Source organism: Panthera pardus, unplaced genomic scaffold, assembly GCF_024362965.1.
Source record: "Panthera pardus isolate Hobbes unplaced genomic scaffold, ASM2436296v1 HiC_scaffold_6, whole genome shotgun sequence".
Taxonomy (NCBI): Eukaryota; Metazoa; Chordata; class Mammalia; order Carnivora; family Felidae; genus Panthera; species Panthera pardus.
In genome coordinates, this window is record NW_026526991.1 from 52,935,638 (window position 1) to 52,945,537 (window position 9,900).

Below are 9,900 nucleotides of genomic sequence, written 5' to 3' on the forward strand. Positions count from 1 at the left end.
TGGTGGGAGGAGAGAGCGGACGGAGTAAGCACGGAGCAGTCTCCAACCACTGGGACGAGAGGGAGCGCTTTCTGGGGAAACAAACTCCGCATAAATAATTGAGTTTGGAGCCCAGTGCTTTCAGAGGCTCGGAGCGCACCTCCCCAGCGCCTTCCGAGCTGAAAAGGAGCCGAGCGGGGAAAGAGGTCGGTGACGGGAGCGAGAGCAGCTCGGCCGGCGGTGGGACGCTGTGCCCGCAGACGCCCGCAAGAGGGACAGCAGGGCCCAGCGAGCAGGGCCCAGCGAGCAGAGCCCAGCGAGCGCGGGAAGGACAGCGCGCGACGGGCAAGGAGCCCTCGCCAGCGGCCGTGGGAAGACAGCTGGCCTCCGCGGAGGCCGCGGAGGCGCTGCATGGACAGCATGCGTTTCTCCGGAGGCCCCAACGAGGGGCCCGCGGACAACTCCAGCCAGGGGTGGCCCCTGTTAGCCGGCGGTGTCAACGGCAGCCGGGCAGCGGAGGCGCTCGGGGATGGCGGCAGCCCCCAGGGGGACGTGCGCAACGAGGAGCTGGCCAAGCTGGAGATCGCCGTGCTGGCTGTGACTTTCGTGGTAGCCGTGCTGGGCAACAGCAGCGTGTTGGTGGCGCTGCACCGCACCCCTCGCAAGACGTCCCGCATGCACCTCTTCATCCGCCACCTCAGCCTGGCCGACCTGGCCGTCGCTTTCTTCCAGGTGCTGCCGCAGATGTGCTGGGACATCACCTACCGTTTCCGCGGGCCCGACGGGCTGTGCCGCGTGGTGAAGCACCTGCAGGTGTTCGGCATGTTCGTGTCGCCCTACATGCTGGTGGTCATGACCGCCGACCGCTACATTGCGGTGTGCCACCCGCTGAAGACGCTGCAGCAACCGACGCGCCGCTCGCGCCTCATGATCGCTGCCGCCTGGGTGCTGAGCTTCGTGCTGAGCACGCCGCAGTACTTCGTCTTCTCCATGGTCGAGGTGAACAACGTCACCAAGGCCCGGGACTGCTGGGCCACCTTCATCCAGCCCTGGGGTCCCCGCGCCTATGTGACCTGGATGACGGGTGGCATCTTCGTGGCGCCCGTGGTCATCCTGGGTACCTGCTATGGCTTCATCTGCTACCACATCTGGCGCAACGTCCGCGGAAAGACGGCTTTGCTCCCGGGAAAGGGCGCCGAGGGCGCGAGCGGCGCTTTGCATAAGGGGCTCCTGCTCGCGCCGTGTATCAGCAGCGTGAAGACCATTTCCCGCGCCAAGATTCGCACGGTGAAGATGACTTTTGTGATCGTGACAGTTTACATCGTTTGCTGGGCGCCCTTCTTCATCCTTCAGCTGTGGTCTGTCTGGGATGAGAAGTTTGTTTGGATCGGTAGGTGTCGGGCGGGAGAAAGGAGGAAAGGGCGGGAATTCGGCTGTGCGTGTGGCGGGGGTTCGGGGGAGTGGGTGCTTTTCATACTATCCTCTGGGGCAGTAGTTCTTAAACTTCTGCATGCTTAGCTTTGGGTGAAATTACCAAAACGGCAGGGGTCTCCACCCCAGACATTTTGATTCAGTAGCTGTGGAATGAGGCCCAGGAATGTGCACTTGTAGCTTGAAGTGATCCTACGACAAATCCAGAAACTGCGCCCTACAGTCAACCAGGCAACTACAAAACGTGATAATGACTTTTTGCCAGATCACTAACCACTGCGCTAATTTCGCCCCCCCCCCCCCCCCCGGCCTTTGAGTCTATCGGATTCAGAGAAATATTTGTACTGTAACCACTGCTTTTTGCTAGCTTGTGAAAAATATCACAATACAAAAATTTTGTAGAAATGCCCCAAGGGCAAAGATAAACGCACATATTTTTTTCTGAAGAAAGATTCTTAAGAAGCCAATAATTCTAATTTAGCATTTAGTGTTCCATTTCTTATCATCTTTTAAATTTTTTTTTTCTGACAATTACTGTAGCACCTTTTTTTCTGGTATTTTAAAGCAGGATTATTGATAAACTCTAAATTTGTTAAAGTAATTAATTCATCTTTCAGCACTAACTTAACCATACAGCTATAGCTCCCCCCCCCCCCCCACAACTCTTGCAGTGCTTTATGGAGAATGTTCTCTACACCTACTAGTTTCTTTGATTCTAATTCCTCCACAAACTAAAAATACTAACTTCAAAAGAACCCCACCAAAAACAGTTAAGGCTGGGTCTTGAAAAATGTTATTTCCTATGAGTGAGAAAAAACCCAACTTTTTCAAATAAAATATATTACAGGAATGCTACCAACATCAGCTATAGTTGGGAAATAGGTATCTGGGAAGAACTGTCTCCTTTTGCTATTTGAGACTGAGGTAGGGAGCCTGTGTGATTTACTATTGGAAGTTATATGTGCAAGTAAAACATTTGAGAGTGGATTTAATTCAAACAAATAAAAATACCTACATGGCTATAATATTACTGATAATAAATAAAACAACATAAATGCTATATTTTTGGTTTATCATTTCCGGTCTTGCTTGATCTTATAGCAGCCTCGTAATTATTGCCAATCAAATAAAAAAAAACTCAGTCTAAGTATTGCTTTATCAGAATTTAGACATAATTTCTAAAAACTTCTCTACCTCTGCATAGGTATGGTGATGATTTTCATTCTTTTTGAATACAGTCTGTAACCATAGATCATGATCACCTTTAATGGTAGCATTTTAGCACGAGGTATGATTAAATCACCTGTAATTTATTCCAGCATAACAACAGTGAGAAGACCCAAGTTTATATTTAATAATGAAGAAAAAGTTAGTGCTTGCTGATTATTCTTATGTTTCAAAAAGGTGTATTATCAGTGTCATAGTTCTGTGAAAGATTATAATATTTATGTGGTTTACCAGTGCAAATTAGCATAAAATATTTCAAAAACTTGTTGGAATTTCCTAACTCAGCTGTTCTTAATATAATTTAATTGCCTAAACCACCAAAATGGTTTTCTTTTAAAATCAAAAGAAACTACAGAAAATTAACAACAACAACAAAAACACAAAAAACAACTCCAGAAACAACCAAATAATGCATCCTTCAGGGACCTATTACTACTGTTCCCTTATGTATGGTTGTCTTATTACAAAATACGTTTAATATTTAAAAATGTAGAACTACTAAACATGTTCCATAATGTCATACTTTTGCCTTAGTTGTTAGGATGAATACAATTTTATTTACGTGGCTATAGACGTTTGAAATTTCATTGAAATTGCAGCCATTCTGTAACTGCTGTGTCTGTTAGCACATACTAATGCTAGTATAAAGAATACACTTTTTTTTTTAAATAAATTGTTTCATATTCTTCCCACTCGTTCTACTGAGATATTTTCAAGTGGTTTAAGATATTTGAATGAACGTCAGTGCATCTTGCTTATGAAAATATTTCACAACCAAGAGACTTCCAGACACCAGCCATTTCCCAGATTAATGAACAATATACTTCATTTTCTACATTAACCCATAACTTTTTCCCCACTTCTAAGAGTCAGTAGAAAAATGAGTTTACCCAGTGCTCAGTTACTTTCATTTGACTATTTAAATAATCTCCCCTTACGTTTTTGGTACAGAATCAGAAAACCCGGCCATCACCATCACTGCATTACTGGCTTCCTTGAATAGTTGCTGTAATCCCTGGATATACATGTTTTTTAGCGGCCATCTCCTGCAAGACTGTGTCCACAGCTTCCCATGCTGCCAGAACATGAATCAAACGTTCAACAAAGAAGATTCTGACAGTATGAGCAGAAGACAGACTTCTTACACTAACAACCGGAGCCCCACAAACAGTATGGGTACATGGAAGGACTCGCCTAAATCGTCCAAGTCCATCAAATTCATTCCTGTTTCAACCTGAGCCCACATTCACGCAGCCTGACTCTTGTAGTGGTGTTTTGGGTCTACTGGCTGAATCCAGCTAGAAATCATGGGAACAAATGAACTTCTAAGAGATAAGCGTCAGTTTGTTGAGTGCAAGACTGTGTTTCTAGTTGCATTTTCTCATTGCTATGACCAAAAGTTATGAATTGTTTTATAGGGGACGTTAAAAAATAAAAAAAAATAAAAAATGATGAAAAAATATGCTACACTAAGATTTGTAGGCCTAATTTTCAGAAATATAATAGAAGTTATAGTTCTAAAGGAAAAACATAACCACCCTGGCTTTACATTCTGTTGTTGGTTTCCTTTCTTTTCTTTTCCTTTTATTATGGACAGAACTAAGGCTTGCTTGCTTTAGAAGTCATACGATGTAGGGGCATTATTTCAAACAAAGTGAGCTCATCATCGGCCTTAGTGTTTGAAAGGAATTAGAAGAACCTTCAGAGAAATTTTTTCCATCCAATAAAAATCAGTTCATGCATCAGAAAATGCAGCCTCAGGTGCACCTGGGTGGCTCAGTCGGTTAAGCATCTGACTTCCGGCTCAGGTCATGATCTCAGAGTTCCTGAGTTCCAGCCCCACGTCCGGCTCTGTGCTGACAGCTCAGAACCTGGAGACTGCCTCAGATTCTGTGTCTCCCTCTTTCTCTGCCCCTCTCCTACTTGCTCTCTCTCTCTCTCTCTCTCTCTCTCTTTCAAAAATAAACATTAAAAAAGAAAAGAAAAGAAAATGCAGCTTCAGGCAGAGACCTGGAGATGGGATAGTGCCTTGGACAGGCATGAGTTCTTGGGGCATATGGAGCAGGGGGTGCTTGGTTCAGAGCAGAAAGAGAAAAGTTCTGTTAAATGCTAAATTTCAAAATGGTAACTTTAGAACTGACAGTTCCCTCCTTGTTTTAGGCTCCTCATGTTGTACCAGTTATGGAAGGTATAATTTATTAAGATGCTGAAGGTTAGAGCAAATATTGTCAAATGGCTAATAAAATCTTTTTTCTCCCACTGCAAGGCCATTTTAAAATCAGATTTATGTAAAGAATATCCAGTTTTGTTAGAAGAACAGAAATGGATTGCCCAAGGTACTATGTAGACTTTGTCTAGAACACTGTAAACATATTTTGACCAGTGTTATAGGGTATTCTGTGTTGTGGTGGATAGTAACATGATTATTACTTCATGTCTGGGGTGTCCAGACTTATAAATAAGAGTCTCCTAAAGAGAAACTCAAGATGTAGAATGTCCCTTCGTGTTTAATTAAAAATAATTTGGTCTTTCCTTCCAGTCTCCCAACCGTCTAAGTTACATATGGTAGGCGAGAGGCACGGTTGGATGGAATGGGGTGGAGATGGGGGGAAAAAAATTGCTCTGCACCTAGTATGGTTTCCTTTATTACTAAATGCATGATTTTGGAAAATTACTTAAACACACATAATGCTTTCATCTCCTTGGCTGTACAGTGGGGTTGATAACGCCTCACAGGATTGTTGTGAGGACAAAATGAAATCAAAGGTGTGAAAAGATCTTCCTGAACTGTCACGTGTCATATGAATGTACCAATTGCTTTTATTATAGTCTTAGGGCCTTCAGAATTGAACAGCTTTTTCCTGTTTACTTTCCATTAACCAGAATTTGTTGGTTTCATGTCTGGGATATAAAATCCTAGAATTTAAATATAGCTCTGCTGATTCATTGGAGAGCATTGCCAGCGGCCACTAAGCCTGACTTGTGCCTAACCAAAGTTTTCCAATTCAGAGATAGAACTTGCTTGCCTTTAAATGCAGGTAAGTCATGGGGCAGCTGGGTGGCTCAGTCAGTTAAGTGTCAGACTTCCGCTGGGGTCATGATCTCATGGTTTGTGAGTTCGAGCCGTGCACTGGGTTCTGTGCTGAGAGTCTGGAGCCTGTTTCGGATTCGGTGTCTCCCTCTCGCTCTCTGCCCCTCCCCCACTCTCACTTTGTGTGTGTGTGTGTGTGTGTGTGTGTGTGTGTGTTTCAAAAATAAACATTAAATAAAAAGTAAATAAATGCAGGCAAATCAGAGCCAGCCAAGAGCATCAATTTCTTTTACTTCTAAACAGAGATAAATTACAGCACGACTTGACTGTTGTTACTGCATTTTTCATTAATGGAACCCAGTGGTTTTTTTCGAGCTATTTTGTCTGGCTCCCTCTCCTTTTTAGAGATCATGCAATGATTTGGGGACACATCATAAATATTTTGAATCCCTTAGACGAATTAATAATCATTTTAATAGCGTTGTTGTTGTTGTTGTTGTTGTTGTTGTTGTTGTTGTTTAACTTTGCAGATAAGAAATTGAGGACTAGGGGCGCCTGGGTGGCGCAGTCGGTTAAGCGTCCGACTTCAGCCAGGTCACGATCTCGCGGTCCGTGAGTTCGAGCCCCGCGTCAGGCTCTGGGCTGATGGCTCGGAGCCTGGAGCCTGTTTCCGATTCTGTGTCTCCCTCTCTCTGCCCCTCCCCCGTTCATGCTCTGTCTGTCCCCAAAAAAATAAATAAAAAACGTTGAAAAAAAAAATTTAAAAAAATAAAAAAATAAAAAAAAAATAAAAAAGAAATTGAGGACTAGATAGCACTGTGAGAACCTGGAAGTTTCAAGTTCACTCCTCTTCATTCTCTTGCCTTTCCAAATTCTCAGGCCCGCTACTCCCTGGATTGATATGCCTACAAAAAGCTTGCAAATATTTTATAGAAATTAAGTCCTTAGGTTTTACAATTCTGCTTTTTAAAAATCAGAAATATGTCTCTTAAAGGGCACTGGATGGCACATTATGAGCCACCTTAAATTAATCAGTTCCTCATCATTTGAGTCATAATAGCACCTCAGTAACCCTGCCCTCTCTGACGCTGTCAGCTCCTGTGACAGCTTCTCTTCAACAATTTAGAACTAAAGCCCTTTGGGTTGGTACAAAGATGAGCCCATCCAACTCCAAAATAATAGCCTCATGTTTTTTGTGCAGACTGTTTCAAAATGTTGATGTGTACCTCCAGGTAAAACAATTCGATTTGAATCTTCTATTTAGGAACATCTCTCAAATAAGTTGTGTATCAACCTACTGAGCTGTGTTCTCTCATTTTAATGCATCAGGAGACAAGATAATACAAAAGGCTAGGGAAAACACCAGACGATCCTGAGCGCTAGTTCTGTACTAGGCAAATAGACGGTATTATTCTCTGTGATTTAGGCTGAGAAGCTTAACTTAGCTAGTTGCTAAACTTCCTTAGTGTTATGTACCCAGATATGGCATTCATATGTCCCAAAACAATACTCCAAGTGGAAGAGTCCTGCCTGTCTATTTTAGAAGAAAGGGTGGGGCGCCTGGGTAGCTCAGTCTGTTAAGCATCTGACTTTGGCTAAGGTCATGATCTCATGGTCCGTGAGTTAGAGTCCCAAGTCGGGCTCAGTGCTGACAGCTCAGAGCTTGGAGCCTGCTTCAGATTCTGTGTCTCCCTCTCTTTCTCTGTCCCTCCCCTGCTCACATTTTGTGTCTCTCTCTCTCAAAAATAAATAAACATTTTTTTTCAAGAAGAAAGGAAACTGTAGGTGGTTAAGAAGAGTATGCTAGGACCTTTTCTTGGCTGAGGAGAAGATCTAAGATATTATGCCAAATGAAGGCTTACAATCAAAGATAAATGTGTAACATCACCTTATTTTATTTTGCAGAGTTATCTGTGGGAACATCGTGCAAGCATACAATATTAATGTATCTGTGTGGGTATGGGGAATGTAATTAAAAAATAATCCACTGGTACAGAGAAATGGGTGGTGTCATTTGATAAACATTAATTGTTGACAAAAAAGGAACATTTTATTTTTTTTGTGGGGGAGAGGGGCAGAGGGAGAGGGAGAGGGAGAGAGAGAATCTTAAGCAGGTTCCATGCTCAGCATAGAGCCCAATGCGGGGTTTGATCCCAAGACCCTGGGATCACGACCTGAGCCAAAATGAAGAGTTGGGTGCTCAAATGACTGAGCCACCCAGGCACCCTGAATAAGGAACATTTTAGAGTGTGCATTAAGTAATTAATGGGTTAATTTGGGACAGTATTTTTAAAATGTAAAAATAACTGTGCAGGGAATTAGTGAAATTCTTCAGTTACATATATACTTGCCCTACACACAGAACTTCAATCATCATCAAAGTAGTCTTACACCATAAATGAGGGAATGGTGTGGTTTTTAAAGGGAAAAAAAGTCAAGCAGACTTATTAACATACAGCACCGTCCTAAACTTCTTATAATTCCTAAAATGGAAATCAAACACAACTTTAATCCGTTATTACACAAGGAAAGTAATCCAATTAGGTTAAAGATTTAAGTTTTTCAGACTCTAAAACCCACATTATTGTAATGAAATTTGATACTTGAAGCTTTAAATTATAGTTCAGGATTTGATTCTACCACTAAGGCATAATTAGAACCATCCAGGGAGATTGAGCCTAATCCCAAATATCAGAGATTAGGCTCCTTTAAAACCCAGGTAAACTGGGCCCTTAAAGGATTTTCATACTGGAAGCAACAGCTGTATTTAGAGTAAGCCCAGGGCAGAGCCATCTCGCAGGTGCAGAAGCAGCCACTGTATCTACCTCCCTGTGGCCCTTGGCCATTGCCAACGCTTGGAATCATGAGTAACACAGGATGATAAATATTAGAGAATGAATCTTGTAAAAAAATTTTTCAACACAGGGCTTGAACTCACAACCCCGAGATCAAGACCTAAACTGAGATCAAGAGTCAGACAGTTAACTGACTGAGCCACCCAGGTGCCCCTAGAGTTAATCTTTACTCCAACTTGACCTCAGACAATTTGTGCAAAAACTGAAAACTATTCATTAGAAAAGTTACTTCCTTTAAGTCCCCAAGACAGACTAAATAGGTTGAATCACTCAAATTGTGTGACTCCCCCCCCACCGACACAGCCATTTTAAAACTATTACTCTAACTCGATTTTTAAGTACATTAAATTATCACGAATGAAAAAATATATACGACCTAAGTAATCAGCATCAAAAATGTACACTAAGGCTAAAAGTTAAATGCTATTCTTTTTTCTTTTTTGTTTTATATATATTTATATCACATCTTTTTACATTGATTTGTATTCTAAATAAAAACAAAATATGATGGAATGAATTAAATATTTTTGTGTTCCAAATCTGAAAATAAATCTGATTGTAATATAAGAATAATTAAGAATCATTATTAATATAAAATAATTAGCATTTCCACACATGAAAGTAGTTGTCTTTATTTCATGGGAATTCTGACTTCATATATTCTATAATGCTTTAGATCGTTATTATAACAAATTTACTAAGAACTAATGCTGCAGAGGGGCGCCTGGGTGGCTCTGTCAGTTAAGCGTCCGACCTTGGCTCAGGTCATGATCTCATGGTTCATGGGTTTGAGCCCCGCGTGGAGCTCTGTGCTGACAGCTAGGAGCCTGGAGCCTGCTTCAGATTCTGTCTCTCCCTCTCTCTCTGCCCCTCCCCAGCTTGCACCCTGTCTCTCTCTCAAAATAAATATACATTAACATTAAAAAAAAGAACTAATGTTGTATATTTAGTATTCCATTTTGGGAACTGTTTTTTCAAGGTTCTACATCCTTAACTTGTTATGCTATACAGAAGAATTTTAATGTGTTTTCTTGGGGTAATTGTATGGTTCTGGTTTTGATAGATGTTTGTGGCTATATCTAATAGTTGTTTACAGGAAAAAGATGACTTGTCATATTGTATCGAAATATAACTGGTGTATTTATTTCCCAATTTTACTGTGTATTGGCTTGATTCTATAAATAAAAATACCAAATTTATTTGAAACAATTCTCTCATAATCTAGTTTAATAATGAAATATATTTCAAGTTAATTATGCTGATTTTGAAAAAAACAAATAAGATCTGTTTTATAGCTTTTGATAGGTTTATATTTGAGCACAAAAATGTTAATGATTATATTATTTGACAATAGCAAGAACAAATAGAACTTTGTAA

General features: G+C 41.5%; 1 protein-coding gene across 1 annotated transcript; it reads left to right on the plus strand.

The window, feature by feature from the left end:
- The first annotated feature begins 276 nt into the window (after positions 1-276).
- Positions 277-5,419, plus strand: AVPR1A (arginine vasopressin receptor 1A). The gene is made up of 2 exons (XM_019454979.2): positions 277-1,369; positions 3,589-5,419. Exons 1-2 carry the CDS (start codon positions 391-393, stop codon positions 3,873-3,875), a joined length of 1,266 nt encoding a protein of 421 aa, XP_019310524.2. The 5' UTR covers positions 277-390; the 3' UTR covers positions 3,876-5,419.
- Positions 5,420-9,900: the final 4,481 nt, after the last annotated feature.

Excerpts from the sequence above, each read along its gene's own strand:
- AVPR1A (XM_019454979.2), top strand. The coding sequence starts at position 391 with ATGGACAGCATGCGTTTCTCCGGAGGCCCCAACGAGGGGCCCGCGGAC. Across the intron at positions 1,370-3,588 it reads TGAGAAGTTTGTTTGGATCG|AATCAGAAAACCCGGCCATC; the intron begins GTAGGTGTCGGG and ends TTTTTGGTACAG.